Source organism: Eleutherodactylus coqui, chromosome 8 (genome assembly GCF_035609145.1).
Source record: "Eleutherodactylus coqui strain aEleCoq1 chromosome 8, aEleCoq1.hap1, whole genome shotgun sequence".
Lineage (NCBI taxonomy): Eukaryota > Metazoa > Chordata > Amphibia > Anura > Eleutherodactylidae > Eleutherodactylus > Eleutherodactylus coqui.
In genome coordinates, this window is record NC_089844.1 from 92,892,703 (window position 1) to 92,911,374 (window position 18,672).

The following is an 18,672-nucleotide window of genomic DNA, read 5'->3' on the forward strand; positions in this document are numbered from 1 at the left end:
GAGAAACAAAGAAAAACTACCGAAAACATGAGCTGGCTTGTTTTGCCTTCCCTTTAGTCGCTCTGATGGTAGTGCTTTATTAACTAACAGTGACAATGTGTTTCTACAGGTCTACAGAATCGAAGATCTAGAGATGGTACCTGTAGAAAAACAATGGTTTGGGCACTTCTACGGTGGAGACTGTTACCTAATTCTCTACAAGTACCTGGTCAACAACAAGTATCATTACTTCATCTATATATGGCAGGTGAGGAACTGATACAATTCTCCCATAATGCTTACAAGAGGTCAAACGTTTATTATACTAGTGCTAAATTGTGAAATTCTCCTAAATCTCTCTTTCCCATATATTTGTACACAGGGCCGCCATGCCAGCCAGGATGAGATTGCTGCATCTGCATATCAAGCTGTGGCCCTGGATCAGCAATACGAAGGACAACCAGTTCAAGTGCGAGTAACAATGGGGAAGGAACCCTCGCACCTCATGGCTATATTTAAAGGGAAGCTGGTGGTGTATGAGGTAAGAGTCCTCCTGTAGCAGATCCAGAAATTGGTACACAGCTATTAGAACAGTGGCAACAACTATGATTGAGCACTGTTACTTAGAAGACGGCAGGTCAATCCAATACAGCAGTAGCCTATAGATGGAATATTGACCATTTACACTATGTTGACAAAATTGTTGGTCATGTTGGTAGAGACTCGGAGCTGTACCAAAGTATTGCCACAAGGTAGGCAATGCCATATTGTCCAGAGTGTCTCTGTACCCATTGGCGTTAAGAGTGGACTTCCCTAAAACCAATGGCCCTCGTCCTTCCCAGCAGAAACGCCCCAACACCATAATAGAACCTTTTCCAAACTTCACTGTTGGGATGATGCAGTTGTGTAGAAACTGCTTCGCCGCCTGCACTTCGCTGCGGCCATCTCTCCCTCTAAAGAGGAGAGAGGCCGCTGCAGAAACGGGGAAAGAATTGACATGCCGCCTCTTTGAATTCCGCGCAGCATGTCAATTTCAGTGCGGCTTGACCGCAACTGATCGGCCGCAGCATGTGGACAAGATTTTTGCAAATCTCGTCCACTTTGCTGCTTAATCCCACGATTAAAGTCGCAGGCAGAGTTTCTGTGCAGAAAGTCTGTATGGAAATTCTGCGGTAATTGCGCTCCTTGTGAACCTAGCTTTACAGTTCAAGAACGATGCTCCAAACAACATCGCAGGCGCTTCTGTGCATTCACTGCTGTGATGTTGGGCTTGTGCACAGACGCTCATCCATGGTTACCCTTCAATTATAGTTCGCTACGGATGGTTTCTGGTGCTCATGGATGTTCCAATGGCCTGTGAGACCTCCTGAGCCAGGAGCGAGTGTTTCGGCAGACTATGTGTGTGATGCCTTCACAGCTCATATAAGGCTTCGCTGTCCATGTCCTGCCAGTTTACGACGTCTCTCTAAACGCGACTGCAACGCTCACACCAGATGTTTTCTATTTCCGAATAACATTACCAACAGTGAACTTTGGCAGGTCCAGAAGCGCTGTGCTGCCCCGTACTGATTGGTTGCTTGGGTGACATCCCACCACCATACCTCATTGGATGTCTGTTACTGGGACATGATACTCTCCTTTATATGCAAATAAGGGAGATGGAACAATACTTCTGCAGCACCACTTATTAGAAGGCAGCATTCCTGCAAGTCAATGTTAGACTCTTTATACAAGCCTTGTAACAATGACTGGGAATTGATCTCCTTTATATCTAATTATCACACATCTGATTTGGATATCTTCTTCACCTGACAGCACAGGATTGGTGGGGGGCCCCAATACTTTTGTCAACATAGTGTATATTATTATACTCTATAAGATCCAACATAGAAAATACATCAAGGCCTGAGCAGTAGCAATGTTTTTACTCTCCAGGGTGGTACTTCCCGTGCTGAAAGTGACTATATTCCCCCCGAAGTCAGACTGTTTCATGTGCACGGCACCAATGAATACAATACCAAGGCCTTTGAAGTCCCTGTCCGGGCATCCTCCCTTAATTCTAATGATGTGTTTGTCCTGAAGACCAAGGGGACCTGCTACCTGTGGTGTGGGAAGGTAAGATCCACAACCATTAATTATCATGAAGTGGAGTTGTACCTAGTGTGGAGGATCAGGTTTTCTGTAATATACTAGTTTTTTCCTAAAGGGATTCATTGAATTTTAGATGGAACAGAATGAGCCTTTTACTGCAGTAGCCTTAGCAGTCATATTCATAGGGATGTCTCCATGCCAGGTACTGCAGTGAAGTGCTAGAACAGTACGGAGTGGAAGCAGATAGCTCCGAGCTGTGGTGCTGGGAATTGCTGCCTGAACACCTCATCGGTCAGATTCCAAACAACGGACCCAAGATGATCAGCTATTGACGACCTATTAGGAGGAAAGGTCATCAATAAAAAAAATGGCTGGATAATCCCTGTAAGGGCATTTCCAGTTACTTTTCATAATAACCCTTACCAATCCAATTTGTATCCTGGTTTTTCTAGGGCGCTTACTCTTTTTCTGCTGTTATATAACAGCGCCATCTGCTGGCTAAAGCCAGTACTGCATGAGATGACACATTGGGTAGGCTCCAGCAACAGAGAGGTTGGCAATATACAGTAAGAGAACCCCAACGGATATCTTCCAACATCAGAGCTGTACAGCCTTCAATCATAATGTCTTCAGAGGTCAGACAGTGGATTGGAAAGGGTTAACACTATATTACATGGCAAATATATATATATATATTTTAAAAAACAGCTTTCCTCTTAATCGTTCTTTGTTCCTTCTCTGTTGCTTCAGTTTTTAATTATAATAATCTTTTATTTACAGAGCTTGTGCCAAAATTAACATTTAACCCCCCTCCGCTATCCACAGGATAGCGAATAAGAGTCTGATCGGTGTGGGTCCAAACCCTACAGATCACAAAAATAGGGTTCCCGCCACAATGTACCCCTAAATAAACAGAGCAGTGGTAAATAAGGCATGATACTGCTCCAAACATCTCTACAGCCGAAAAGCAATTTTGGCAATCACATAGAGACGAATGATGTGACAGTATGCATGCTTGACCACGGCTACATTCATTTGAGGGTACACAGGACCCCCATTCTCATGTCTGCTGTTAGTTGTTGGTCCTCCACTAACTGGACACTTATTTCCTATCTGGGAATAGGGAATAAGTGTTACATTTGCACAACCCTTTAAGAGAGTTGTGCAGGAGACCTATAGTTCTGATATTCTGTTAGGTCTTTCATCTGTTCCACAGGGATGTAGCGGTGACGAGAGAGCTATGGCCAAGAATGTGGCTGACATCATTTCCAGAGGAGAGAAGGTGGTGGTGGCTGAGGGACAGGAACAGTCTGACTTCTGGTTGGCACTAGGCGGCAAGAGCCAGTATTCCAGCAGTAAGAGGTAAATCCAGCTATGGATAAGCTAAGGTGACCAGACGTCCCGATTTAGGTGGGACAGTCCTGCTTTGTAACCTTGTGTCCCGCTTTCCCTAGGGTCCCAAGCAGGACAGCCACCTGTCCCACTTTCATGCCACAGCTCCCTGGCTGGTAATCACTACCTGGCGCTACTGCAGGATGTACACACTGACGTTAGTGTGTGCACCCAGGATCCTTCCTACCTGACCTCTTCTCCTTGGTTGTACAGGAGGAGAGGAGAAGGGAGGAGGCGTTCAGGCGCATACACTTCCACCCGCAGCAGCACCGAGAAGAGGCTGTTTTTTAGGTGCAAAAATGCTGCAGAATTTGCTCCGTCTTTTTTGAAACGGCCTTGTAATTTTTATAATGACGGAGGTAAAATCATACGTTGTGATAAGCCCCGCCCCTGACCACACCCCTTTGTCCCGCTTTGACCCTGGTTTTCCATAGTTCCATAAGATTTATACTAACTAGGCAAGTGATAAGCAAAATAAAACACAGTGGGGCAACTGCTCAGCTCCTAGTGATTTCACTAATAGTTGTAGTTAAATAACAAAATTGCATGTAGCTACCACTAGAGGGAGCTTACTGCACTTTTTAAAAAAGCATTTAACATATCGGAGCAACATGGCAAAAGTTTTGATCATGGTGGGTCCCGATGCTGAGACCCTGCTGATCACTGAAACAAAAGTGCTAAGGTGCTTATCCAAGTGCTGTGTCCCTTTGGGGAGCTGAAGACTTTTAATGTGAAAAGTTTTCAAAAAGTGCAGTTACTAGAGATGAGAGAACCTACTCGGCCACGCCCCTTTTTCGCCCGAGCACCGCGATTTTCGAGTACTTCTGTACTCGGGTGAAAAGATTTAGGGGGCGCCGTGGGTGAGTGGGGGGTTGCAGCGGGGAGTGGGGGGGGGGGGGGGGGAGAGGGAGAGAGAGAGAGGGTTCCCCCCTGTTCCCCGCTGCTACGTCTCTCCCCCCCCCCCGAATCTTTTCACCCGAGTACAGAAGTACTCGAAAATCGCGGTGCTCGATCGAGTAATTACTCAAAACGAGTATATTCGCTCATCTCTAGCAGTTACTTTAAGTATTAGGGAGCATTCACATCGTGCTATTCAACACGCTGTGTAACTATGCTGGGGGTTCCTGGATATCTGCTAAAAACAGCACTGTGACTGAATCGCAAAAAAAAGAAACCAACTGGCCCATTCACTTCTATTGTGAAACGGACACCTCTTTGGTTTCACAAGGTTCCTGTTTGTTTTCGCTTTATTTAGAGTAGAGAATAGCATAGTTGACTAAAATGAATTTTTTTTGCCTTTTTCGTGATCAAAAATTTAGGGGGCAATAGTCTGAACTAGATAGACATACCGTATATACTCGAGTATTAGCCGGCCCGAGTATAAGCCGAGTCAATAAATTTTACCACAAAAAACTGGGAAAACGTATTGACTCGAGTATAAGCCGAGCTATACTCGAGTATATACTGGGTAAAAAATCCTCCCTGCATATTCACCTCCCAGCCAGCGTCTGCGGCAACCTGCGTGAATTCTCCCCGCTGTCATCCCTGCCGTCCTCTCTGCTCAGCTCTGTCATCTCTGTCAGTACTGTGTAAGTAAGCGCTGTGAATGGATTGAGCGCCAGCCAATCAAAGCCAGAACTCGATCCAATCACAGCGCTTACTTACACAGCGCGGATGGCGGGGGATTTGAAAGCCAAGCAGGGAGCTGACAGCGGGGAAAATTCTAAAGCAGCTTGCGATTGGCTGTGAATGATCAAGCTCTGGCTGTGATTGGCCGGCGCTCGATCCAATCACAGTGTTGACGGCGTAGGATAGCAGAGCAGAGAGGACGGCGGGGGATGACAGCGGGGAGATTTCCAGCAGCTTGCCACATTGCTGCCGGGAACACAGGAATTCAAGCAGCTTGCCGCACCACCGCCGGGGACACAGACGCCAGCTGAGAGGTGAGTATGGAGGGTTTTTTTTTAATCCTTCTCTGACTCGAGTATAAGCTGAGGGGGGCTTTTTCAGCACAAAAAAAATGTACTGCAAAACTAGGCTTATACTCGAGTATATATGGTATGTCTTTTTTCAGTCTTACATACTACACTAAGTTCAGTGTAGAAAAGTATGCAGTAAATTCCTAACTTCCCATGTAGTGGTGACTGCAGGCCGACAAGAGTGCTGCTGTGTAACTTTAGGCCGATGCAGGGGATTTGGAGCTCCAACTCTTATTCATTTCCAAATATATCTTTATAAGTACAGAATTTGGATCTTAGTGTGTTCATGGATGTTGATTTAACAAAAAGTTTCTCAAAGTCAATAATGACACAATATTAATTTATTCTAGGCTGCAGGAAGAAGTTCTGGACATCACCCCACGTCTGTATGAGTGCTCCAATAAAACAGGAACCTTCCGAGCCACTGAAATCTCTGATTTCCACCAGGATGATTTGCATGAAGACGATGTTTTTCTATTGGATGCTTGGGATCAGGTGAGGATGAGATATTCCTGGAGATTGCAGTATTTTGCAAATGTCTGCTGGTCTAAAATAGTTCATACACATTAGACTAAAAGTTGATGAAAATAACCAATTTTAAACGATCATTCATTAGGTGATTTTCATTTAGCCAAAAGATGACCGTCACTGTGTTAGGGATCTTTCACATGGGACAGGGCGATTGCGCTTCAATTCTTCATTTAGTCAGTGGAAAGATCAACAAGTCATTTTTCATCCTTCATCTGGCATAACTGAGTGTGTATAGCCAATTTGAACAACAGTGATGGCCAATATGGAATGGGAATGTCTAATACTTACCAAGTAGACTTGGTCCAGGTCCCTCCTGCTGCTCTCTGAAGCTCCGACGCATTTCTTGCAGTCCCTCCTGCTGCTCTCTGAAGCTCCGACGCATTTCTTGCAGTCCTTAGCCGCCCACAGAAGATCCCGTCCTGGTTACGGGATTCATAAATCCCGTTTCAAGAAAGCGGTAGCTCGGATTGGTTCTTGAGCGCTGCTCAGCCAAGCAATGCAGCGCTCGATAAACCAATGCGATGGCTGTGATTGTCGAGCACTGCGTTGATTGGCTGAGCAGCGCTCAAAGAACTAACCAACGCAGTGCTTGATGAACCAATCACAGCCATTGCACTGGTTCATCGAGCGCTGCATTGCTTGGCTGAGCAGCAGTTGAGAACCAAGCAAAGCCATCGCTTTCTGGAGGTGGCGTTTATGAATCCTATAACCAGGAAGTCATCTTCTGTGGGTGGCCGAGGACTGCAAAAAGTGCGTCAGAGCTTCGGATAGCGGCAGGAGGGACCTGGCTCGAGCCTGCTAGGTAATGCAGCTAGGGCTTAAAAGCTGGAAAACTCCACAGAGCTAAAAGGGCTTAATCCGTGACTGAAAAAAAAGCTTGTTTTTTTTTCCCCAGAAACAGCGCCACATTTCCCCATGGGATGTGCCTGGTATTGCAGTTCAGCTCCATTCACTTGAACGCAGATGAGATGTAATCTCAGACACAGGCCATGGGCAGATGTTGCACTGTTCCTGGAAAAACAGCAGACCTGTTTTTTTTCTAGTCTTGGACAAACCCCTTTAAACTTCCCTCTGCTGAGGGTTTGTTACAATTGTACCCAGTCTAGACATTAAAGAAGTTACCCCAAGATAGGTGTTAAATGTCTATCCCTAGGAAGGGAAATAAAAGTCTGATCACGGGGATCTCACCACTGAGACCTCCACAGATCACAAGAACAGGGGTTCTGTGTTCCCCTCTTCCCATCACTATAGGTTTGCTGCACCCACCTACAATAACATCAGACTGAAGAGAGAGAGGTGATTGCGAATGCACTGTGTCACTTTATTCAGCTTCATTGGGGCTGATGGAGATAGCGGAGTGCTTGTACTCCATTTCCGTCAGCCCCACTGAAATGAATGGAGCAACACCACACATACACAACCTCCTCTCTGTTCAGTCTGGTATCACTGTGAGTGCAGTGACAAGAATAGGGGGACACATGACCCCAATTCTTGGGCTCAGGGGGGAGATTTGCACGAATCAGACTTTAATTACCTATCCTATGGATAAGTGATAAAAGTTTCTCTTGGGATAAACCCTTTGGGGGCCATAATGGTGGATATAGTGGTTGTCATCCAACTTTATAGGTAGCTATAACTAGGATATAGCAGAATAGAATATTTACATAAATACTTCGCAGAAGAAGACCAACCAAAGAGAAATTTGTATTGTACCTGTTGTTGTAGGTCTTCTTATGGATTGGCAAAAATGCAAATGAAGTAGAAAAGAAAGATGCCGCAATCACAGCTCAGGAGTATCTGAGGACACACCCCGGAAGTCGTGATTTCAGTACCCCGATTATTGTGGTGAAGCAAGGATTTGAGCCCCCAACCTTCACTGGCTGGTTTCATGCTTGGGATCCATTTAAATGGGAGGTATGTCATCTGTCTATGCAACATTCAGACCAACCAAAGATGATTCCAGGCTCTTTCTGCTCTGTCAATAACCCAGAAACAGGTGTTCAATTTCTATGCAGCTCCCCCACAGGGCAAATGAAGCATTACACAGTTCTTAATGATCTGTTCATATAATGTACAGATATGCTGGGTCCTCCAGTGAGAAAGATGCTCTTTGTTGCCACTGTTTGCTCTGGCTAATACATGAGGGTCCTAAGCGAAAGACCACTCCCCAATAAGTAATAGGGTGTTTTAAAAGGGTTGTGTGGTTTTAGGACACTGTTATATTAGCTTTAGGTTTGTGATTTAGCTTTAATTGCTGGGCTGCAATTACAAATTCAGGACCTCCCTGTTCCCCATGACAACTCTTCCTGTCCTATGCCCTCCTGGTTAGAGGTTAGCATATGCATATTGTAGATCCAAATTTCCATCCACATACTAACTGGTATGCATAACAGGGCATTGACTAGCTGCAGCAATAGATCTTTAAAGAGGACTCAATTGCAATGTTGCCACTTATCCTTCTTTACCATCAATTATCCTACAAATTACAGCTTGGATCCTACAAATTACAGCTTGATGAACACCACAATGAAACATGGTAACTGCTTCTATTCTACAAAGTTTACAAAGTAGGGACCAGCACTCTGAAATATATTCAACTTATTTTACAGAACACTAAATCTTACGAGGACTTGAAAGCCGAACTGCAAGATGACGGCGCAATTGACCAGATCTCCTCTGTAAGTATCACATGCAACAATCTGTGGATAAGTCAGAAAAATATTGTAGCTATGTAGGGATTTGATAGTGTGATGGAGGCATATTGCTCACTTCTGTTAGAATGGGGACTTGTCCATCTGATGCTAAGTCCAGACATGGCAGATTTGCAGTGTTGATTCCACAGCAATTTACTGGACTGTTAACACAATTGGGTTAGAAGATATATAGTGGATGCCACATTAGGTGTGGTTGGTATATGCTCTGAGAAATCAAACACACATTAACACACCATGAAAGGTGTTCCATAAGCTTCTGTAGAATAGAAAGATCACATGCTGAAGATAAGTCATCCCTCTCTAGGCAGGAAACTGCTGGTGTGGGGGTGGGGGGTATTCTGCAGAGCATTCCAACTGCTTTCTCATAAATGAGTTTTTATGTATCTGAACTAAACTTCTTTAAGGCATCCATAATAATAGTGATTATAAATCTTGTCTTAAACTACTGTATTTATCATTTCCCTAATAAGGACAATGCAGGTGGATGGGGTTTCAAAACTCCATCCCAAGGCTGTATTGACACGAGCATTTTATTGCGGCAAAATCACAACTATCTGATGCATTTGTTCAGATGGGAGATTTTCCGGTGCGTAAAATTGGCCGGCCGGAAAAGATAGCGCATGCTTTCCGGCCAGCCATTTTTACGCCTGGCTGGGATAGATAGGTCTTGGACCTATCTTTTGCCAGAATACAATAGGCTGCAGCCAGCCTCTTACCCTACTGTTGTCTTTTAAATAACATAAGCCTGCACCAATCCTTTCGTCATTGATCAATGACACAGTAGCTGCTGGGCGAATGGGAATATCTGCCGGAGCAACAGGATTCCATTGGCCAAGATTCTGAGACAATCAGTTGCTGTTACCGGTTGGCTCCTTGGACTAGCTAGGGGAGGGCAAACAAAACACAAATTTGGCGGGAAAAGTTCCTAACCAAGCAAGTGTCAAAAGGGCAGCTCAGTACTAATGATTAAGAACCCATGAAGGTCCCTCCTAATAGTCCGGGATCCATACATTCCATGTTAAACAGTAAATTGTTAACAGGGAGGAGAATGATGCAGCTTCTCCCTGCAGTAGGTCTGAGCTTCATCATTTAAGGGGCATGAACAGTTGTGCTAAGGGTATGTTCACATATGGCAGATCCCAAACAGACTTCAGTTAAGGAGGTGAAGTCTGTTGCTGAAACATTTCATAATCCGCATGAAATGCTGTGCTGAGTCAGAAGAGTTTTAAAGGTATAGTCTATATGAAAACATTTCACATACAACCAGCCATCCATAGGACACGCCTCTATAATCTTTAGGATCAGCATGCATTCACATGGGCGAGTGAGATTGTAGTGGGATTCCAAGACACCGAGGCAGTTTCTTCAGGAAATATAGCTTCAGTATTTGTATCGATACAGATTCAGGAGAGAAATCTTGTATTCTGAACAGTGAACACAGGGGGCATACAATTTTTATACTACTTATGTAAAAGAAAGTTAGACTATATTTGCAGGGGGTGTAGATTTATTAGCTTTTTTCCCCCCAAGAAGACAAAAGCTTTTAACAAGCAATTAACTGTTAATCTACCTCAGCGCTGAGGCTAATACTACCATCAGGGTAATAGTACCCTCGGGTGAGAAGTGGACAGTGGCTTGCAAAGGCTTACAGCACATCCAACCCAAACAGATTTATATGTGCTGTATCACTGAGCAGGATTTGTGTTAGAATCTTATGCGTCAATGTCTGCATTAGGACTAGGACTTTAAATAACATTTTTAAGACTCCTAGTTTCACTTTCCTTTATTGCAGACAATCATGGTCTTGGGAGTCAACGTCATGGTCTGTCTCTGCACGGTCTGCCGCTGCCTCTCCTCTTTCAAATTTCAGCAGAGGGAATTAAGCTGTATTTAGAACAAATTGGATTGCAATGAGAGGGTGCTAGTTGGGCGGTCTCATACTTAGTGAATCTTAAAGGATTTTTAATTTGTGCTCAATGCAGTATTTCCACGTCTGAGTGAGAAACCATGACAGTAAAGGGACTCACAACTACTCTGGTACCTGCGTACAAACTTGTTGCAGATAGGGGAAGAATTTATAATCTGTAACTATACTGCACAAATGGTTAACTGCTGGTTCATTAAAGGCCTAATACCATTTGGGGTATATTCAATTTCTGCTTGTATTTCTGTAAGTATGTCTGCCCTAATAGGTTGACTTGGGCAGGTGTGTGACAGAATCAAATTAATAACAAAAACTGGCTTAAAGGGTATCACATTTCCAATGTGGGTACATTTCTGATGTTTGCAATGCACACATCAGATTTGTCAAGTACATCATTATCTCATTTTAGCATCATACTTCAATAGTACTCAAATAAGTAGAACCCAATATTTTGAATACACCATATTTTTTTGTGTTGTACGCATCAAAAACGTATACACATTTTTTTTGGTCTGTATTGAGGGCAAAACCATTTCATACTCTTCTTCCCTCCATTACCTTACATCATCTAGCTTCACCCCTTGGAGTCCAGCTAACTGTTTAAGCATATCTTTTACACTTGAGATAAGATACTCAGGCAGTATACATCTCATCATATATATAACATTCATGGGCCCTTTACACTCTCACACACAAATTCACCAAAATAACAGATTCACATTGAAACAACAAGTATTACATCCTAATTATCTTGTGCAGCAAAAAGCACACATTTTCAATTCCCATTTATATATATATATATACACAGACTTTTCAACTACTGTACATAAACATTTTTTCAATTCAATTTCTTTGTAACTTTCATCATACACTTGCTGAGACACTTTAATTCACTATTATAGATGAGCGAGTATACTCGCTAAAGGCAATTGCTCGAGGGAGAATTGCCTTTAGCGAGTATCTCCCCCGCTCGAGACTGCAGGTTCAGGTGCCGGCAGCAGGCACGGAGCTGCGGGGGGAGAGCGGGGCGGAACGGAGGGGAGATCTCTCTCTCTCTCTTTCCCCTGCTCCCTCCTGCTGACAGCCGCTATTCACCGCTCCCCCACGCCGGCCCCCGAACCTGCAGTCTCGAGCGGGGGAGATACTCGCTAAAGGCAATGCTTGCTCGAGCAATTGCCTTTAGCGAGTATACGCGCTCATCTCTGTTCACCATCTTTTCTCAAACATGCTTATTCCTTATGATTCATTGTACATAATTCTATCCATCATTAACACAGCTCTCTGAAGCTGAGAGTCCCTTCCTTCCGAATTCACCTTATCTTTGAAGTCACATGGTATTCATTTACATCTTTCACATGGGAATGACAGTCTTATCATTACATTACTGTTTAAGCATTAGAACACCACAATAAACTCAATACGCTGCACAGCTTTATTCAACTTAAGCAAGCAGTGTATAGTTCCCCAGTGAGATGCATGTACCACACTCTCACCACAAGGTTACGCTATTCCCTTTCTTTTAGGAATGTGGACCTTGGGAGTGTTTTGTACATATCCACCACAAAGAAACTTTTAACTCTTAACACATAATAGCCTTTTCAGCACTGTTACATCTGTATACTGCAAAATGTGTTGGAGAGGAGACAGAAATCAAATGTTAATTGTAAACAACTTCAAAATCATTGCACATAAACATCTCCAGAATGCTCTTGTATGTAGGCAGTGGAGAAGATTTAAAGAGACACATCATATACATCTAAAACTGTAAAGATATCTTCAAATTCCAGAACATATGAATATACACACTTTTTTCTCTCTGCACTACCAAAGTGACACAGGAGTCACCAACTTCAACCCCCTTTTACCTTAACCTAGGGAACACTAGTTCCCTCCGCTCTTTCGGAGGTATTAGGGCAACCCAGAAAATTGATCAGATTTTCCTTCTGCCTTAAATTATAGACCGGTCAATTACCAATGAACCCGGGTTCTTACCTACACTGTTGACCACGTGTTTTTTTTTCCACTATAATTCCTGTGCCTCACATGGGTTATATGTGTGTGGAGGTAACAGGCTGGATTTACTTGGATATAGGTCTCTCTCCTTTTTAAGCAATTACTTTAATGGCACCAGGGGGTTAGTTTTTCCCAATAAATCAGACACGGACCTGCCAGCACAAAGATACGAAAACGCCATCTCAAATCCTGGACAAGCCCCTAGAAGTGTAGACTCTGGGACATTTTTTTCAGGAAATATAGTTTCTTTATTTGTATCAATGCAGATTCAGAAGAAAAACCTCGTATTCTGAACAGTGAATACTGGGGGCATACACTTTTTATACAACTTACACAAAAGAAATTCCTTTCTTATGTATAAAAATGCCGATTGGTCAACTTTTAGCGCATTGCTATGCAGGCGTCGTAATTCGTAAACTTTTCTTCATACAAGCTGCTGTCTCATTTCCTCACCCATAAATAGGCATACCTGCATCCTCCATTTTACTTTTTTAACTCTCTTAAATAGACCCTGGCTACTATAAGATGTTGGCTCAAAAAACTCCGCCTGATATCGCACTCTTAAACCTGTGATGTTTACCAGCTATTGCGTTGCATTTTGTGAGAAAAACGCGTTACATCTTCGCTCTCGTGATCTTCACATGTTTTTCACACATTTACTATTGCAAAAGCATGCAATTTTTATAAGGAAGAATAAATTGCATTGCACTCACATTTACATGTGAGTGTGGGTTTTTTCAATTTTTTTTTGCCTGCCAAAGGAAATAATGGCCAAATCTTAAACAATAATTGCTCCAAAAAAGTAAATGCAATTAATTCTCAAACTGAGAGAAAAAAAAAAAACACTCATAGAAATGAATAGCTTAAAATACATGTGTTCTTTTTCCATGTGAGTTCTGTCCATATTGCAATTGGACATAATTCACATGTGAAACTTGCCCGTATGAATGCATCTCAGCTGTAGGCTCACTATACAAACCCAAAAAGATCATCAAGAAAAATATTAGCGATATGACTACAATATTCATTTATTTAAATCATCCCTCTATCTGTAACAGGAATTTAACAGGCCTCAACTGGACTCTTTCACCCTCCAAACTAACCTTGGGTCTTTAGTACTCAAGTCCTATCCAGCCGAGGTTTTGATTAATAAGACTGCAGATGAACTGCCTCCCGGAGTGGACGCCTGCCGAAAAGAGGTGAGAGGGGCTGCAGTCTAGAACTGACAACTAATACATAACAGTTCTGTATTGGAGATTATATATTACACACACACACACACACACAAATATATAATTCTATTTTTTTTGTATTCTATGTAACTCCAGTACAGAATGGTTTTGTATTAGTATATACATGTAATACTATCCCCCACATACAAGAGAAGAACTACTGTAACACTGCCCCCATAAATAAAAAAATAGCTACTATTGTACCCTCTGTGTACAACAATATAATGCCCCTATTTACAGGAATATAACTAGTTTAATACCGTCCCCAAAGTATAACTACTATATGACTGCATTACCACATACTAGAATATAGCTGCTATAATAAAGCTTTTATGTAAAACAAGATAACTACTATAATACTGCCCCCTGTGTACAAGAATATAACTACTATAATACCGCCCCCTATGTACAAGAATATAACTACTATAATACCGCCCCCTATGTACAAGAATATAACTACTATAATACCGCCCCCTATGTACAAGAATATAACTACTATAATACCGCCCCCTATGTACAAGAATATAGCTACTATAATACCGCCCCCTATGGAGAAGAATATAGCTACTATAATACCGCCCCCTATGGAGAAGAATATAGCTACTATAATACCGCCCCCTATGGAGAAGAATATAGCTACTATAATACCGCCCCCTATGGAGAAGAATATAGCTACTATAATACCGCCCCCTATGGAGAAGAATATAGCTACTATAATGCTGCTCCCTATGTACAAGAATATAGCTACTATAATGCTGCTCCCTATGTACAGGAATATAACTACTATAATACTGCCCCCTATGTACAAGAATATAACTGCTATAATACTGCCCCCTATGTACAGGAATATAACTACTATAATACTGCCTCCTATGTACAAGAATATAACTACTATAATACTGCCCCCTGTGTACAGGAATATAACTACTATAATACTGCCCCCTAAGCTCTCCAGCTTTTGGTAAATCATCAGAGTTTGGATTGTAGATCAGTAACCTTTTTTTTTCCAGGAATATCTGAGCTCTGAAGAGTTTGCCGCTATATTTGGGATGCCTCCTGCTGCGTTCCAGGTGCTGCCAGAGTGGAAGAAACAGACGCTCAAGAAAGCAAAAGGACTGTTCTGAATAGGCAACATTATTTTTGTCCCATTAAGCACAACTTCGACCTTTTTTATTCTGTCCCCAAGAAGAAATTAAAATGACATCATTGTATCCGCAGCTGTGAGATCATGCTGAGCAGATCAAACTGAGGTCCTCGGAATTCAGTATTCTTATGAAAAAAAAATAAAAACTGTACTGTTATAATAAAAAAAACTGCTAACATTTTTCCATAGTGATATGGACTAGGGTTTCTTACAGTTTCTATATCAAGTATTCAAATTATATCAAAAGGCCATGAAAATAAACTACAGCACATTAAAAGTACCGCATGAGAACAGTGAGTACAGGGCGACTATGGTCCTATACTAATGGTTCAGTAACTGATTAGATCTACCCGGCAATACAGTTGGCAACTGGGATTTCTTGGTATACAACTGTGAAAGCAAACAAACACTTCACTAACACACACTACAATTTTCAACCCTTCCGTTTAGGCCTCCTTCACACGGGAGACAAAGTCGCGCGATTTTGTAGTAATGCTACAAATCGCATGTATGAGAAGCCCATGCTTTCCTATGGGTTCCTTCACACATGAGATATTTTGTAGCATGCTACAAAAAGACACAAAAACGTCGCAGGTCCGGCGATATGCCCACGACACGCTAGGCTTTGTAGCCCATGTTTCCCTATGGAGCCTTCCTCACTGTTGCATCGCATCACACGAAAACGCTGTTTGCATGCGATGCGATGCAACTTTGACAGTAGGAAATGCCACTGTCAAAGCTATAATCTAAGCCCTAACTGCGGGGAAAAATAAACACACACATACATCACCTTAGACGAGCTGTCAGCCCTGCTGCAGCTTCTCCCCAGGTCCCAACACTGATTTTCTTCTTCTCTTTTGGCCGGGGACTCAAAAATCTCAGCATCCTGGAAGCGCTGGCTGTGATTGGCTGACCTAGCCAGTCACAGAAAGTGCTCGATGAATGGCAGTGATTGAACCAATCACAGCCATTCTTTGAGTATTGGCTGTGATTGGCTACGTGTCAGCCAATCAAAGCCAGTGCTTCCAGCAGCCGGCTATTTTTCAATCCCCAAAACAGAAGATGAAGAAGATCAGTGTCGGGACCTGGGGAGAAGCGGCGGCGCCCCAGACAGCGCAGAAGAGGTAATGTATACTTTTTTTTTCTCCTTTAGTTACAGCTTATTTTCGGGGTAGGGCTTATATTTCAAGCCCCCCTGAAAATCCTCGCACGTGATGCTACAAAGTCACGCGATATTGTAGCACCACGTGCGACTTTGTAGTGCTACAAAATTGCGGTATTGCTGCGAGGAAAAAAAAAAAAAAAAAAAAAAAAAAAAAAATCACGATATCGCACGGTGCAGCGATGAGATATCGCTGCGATTTTCTCGCAGCTATGCGGTGTCGCCCGTGTGAAGGAGTCCATAAAGAAACAAAGATGGCCGCACCAGCTTTTTTGACCACTTGATGCACACCATGTATTAGTATAAGACACTACAACTGATTTGATTAATCAGTGCTGTCCAGTCAGAGTAGCATGTAGCATGTTAGACTACTGGTGCATGCAATGCACATTGAGCATCTAGTAGTCAGAAGCGGTTCGACCATCTTTGTTTCTCCAGGCCCGGAGAATCACTAAGCCTTTATTATTCGCATTGGTGTTGGGATTTTCTGGGCCCACATTGCGGCCAAAAAAAAAAGCGCATGAATAAGGGAAAGCCGTAACCAAATTGCAGCTAAGTCTTGCGTTTTCTTGCCCATTCACACAGGCAGGTGCTCCATATATATGCCACAGCCCGGAATTCCATCAGCCGGGGAAGTGAGAGTTTAGTGATGCTAAGCTGTCTCTACCTCCTTTTGCCGGCCAATCGTGGCAAAATCCACTCCCATTGAAGCCTATGGGAGCTGCCGGCAAAGGGAGGGGGAGGTAGTTTAGCTGCACTAGCCACTGCTAAAGTCTTTCCCTCTCCCTTTGCAAGTAGCTCCCATAGGCTTCTATGGGAGCTGCCGGCTGATCGCGGTCAAAAGATAGGGCAAGACCTATTTTTTCCAGCCGCGCATAAAAGTGGCCATCCAGAATCAGGAGTGCATGTGCTATTTTTTTTCCAGCTGTCCGATTTTACGTACAGGAATATCGCCCCTCGAATTACTGCATTGGAATTCAATACTTCCGATGGCCACGATTTTTGGCTGATGTTTTATCATGGCTATAAAACGTTCATGTGAATAGGACCTAAGGGGGGGGGGGGGGGGTTTAACCATTGTTAAAAATTGATGACCAATCTGCAGCTCTTCAATAGCTGTCTTCAATGGGGGTTCGCTGCCCAAGACCGCACCTGTTTGTAGGGCCAGTTGTGAAATTGTACAGAGCAGGAAGCAGATGGCTTAGTACATTTGTGCAATAACCTAGTGTGCTGCTACAGGCACAGTTCCCAATGACGTGTGAGAGCTATGCCTGCAATACCACACCTGGCCAGTACATAATGTACTAAGCCATCTGCAAGGTGACAGCTGATTGGACAGGATCCTGAGTGGTGGAGCCCCACGATCAGCTACTGATGACCTATCCTGTGGATAGGTCATTCATTTTTAAGAGCTGGAAACCCCCTTTGAGGTATTTTCCAGGCAAATTATATTGATGGTCTAGTGTTCATCCCTGGAGACCAGCTGTCAGTGCAGTGGGCCAGACGTTATAATCGGGGCTGGTAGTGGAAGCATCTTAGATGGCTTCGCTCTCATTGATATCTATGGGAGCGCTGTCTCCTATTACACTTCTGTGTCCGACCCTGGTGTCAGAGCTGGAAGTGTAATAGCAGGCTTCAGCTCCTATTGATTTCAGTGGGAGTGAAGCCCTCTATGATGCTTCCACCTGACTCCGATGATGACGTCTGGCCCCGCTGTACTGACAGCGGGCTGGACGATCAGCTGATTGCTGGGGATCCCTAGACGCAGGTCCCTTGAGATCAACTATCGATGACCTATCCTGAGGATAGATCATCAATAGGATTTGCCAGGAAAACCCTTTAATATCCTTAGATGTCCATAACAGAAGGCGAAAATGTAGTACCAAAGCTGAATAAGAACCCTTTACCAAGTTAGCTATGGGCCAAAGACCCCCAAGATTTTTCAAAGGTGGGCTCTAATATTTTGCCTGTCAATTGAGTGATAGGCGTCAATGCTCTATATAAGCAATCACTACTTCAAGTTCCCTACTTCTATCAAAATAATAAAAATGCCCCCCCCCCCCAAAAAAAAACCCCACATCAGAACTGCCATATATAAACTATACACAACCTGTGGGCAGAGGTGGCACTGTTTATGAAGCAAAATAGACATAACCTGTGCAACATCTTTCAATTGTTACCTTCATCTCATGGCACAAAATGTGGAAAAAATAAAAATCTACCCAAAAATACAATGCCAAAATTCCTTCCTGGGAATATGCCGAAAAAAATATATAAATTGTACTCAGGTAATGGTCAGAACATGAAGAAATAAAGGATAATAATCCAAATATTACTTACTCCAACAGGGGGTTGGTGAAATAATTCAAAAGCCCCCTACCATGCTTGCAGTGTCAGGAAAAATCCCCAATGGATATTAAGGTGCCGACAGACCTGAGTTCATTGGAAACAAGGTAAATACAGTACATCCAGAATGCATTGCATTTAAAGAGACCTCCTTCTTCAAGCAAC

At 43.1% G+C, this 18,672-nt stretch overlaps 1 protein-coding gene across 3 annotated transcripts in view; it reads left to right on the top strand.

Annotated features, from left to right (window-relative positions):
- The window catches only part of VIL1 (villin 1), a 48,163-nt gene extending 32,995 nt beyond the window's left edge, over positions 1–15,168 (top strand). For all 3 annotated transcript variants that reach the window (XM_066576025.1, XM_066576027.1, XM_066576026.1), the window contains 9 exons: positions 110–247; positions 362–520; positions 1,915–2,094; positions 3,287–3,432; positions 5,792–5,936; positions 7,698–7,886; positions 8,582–8,650; positions 13,682–13,822; positions 14,866–15,168. In XM_066576025.1, coding sequence (XP_066432122.1) covers positions 110–247; positions 362–520; positions 1,915–2,094; positions 3,287–3,432; positions 5,792–5,936; positions 7,698–7,886; positions 8,582–8,650; positions 13,682–13,822; positions 14,866–14,979 — 1,281 coding nt within the window. In that variant the 3' untranslated portion in view covers positions 14,980–15,168. The remainder of the gene's footprint in view (positions 1–109; positions 248–361; positions 521–1,914; positions 2,095–3,286; positions 3,433–5,791; positions 5,937–7,697; positions 7,887–8,581; positions 8,651–13,681; positions 13,823–14,865) is intronic.
- The last annotated feature ends 3,504 nt before the right edge of the window (positions 15,169–18,672 follow it).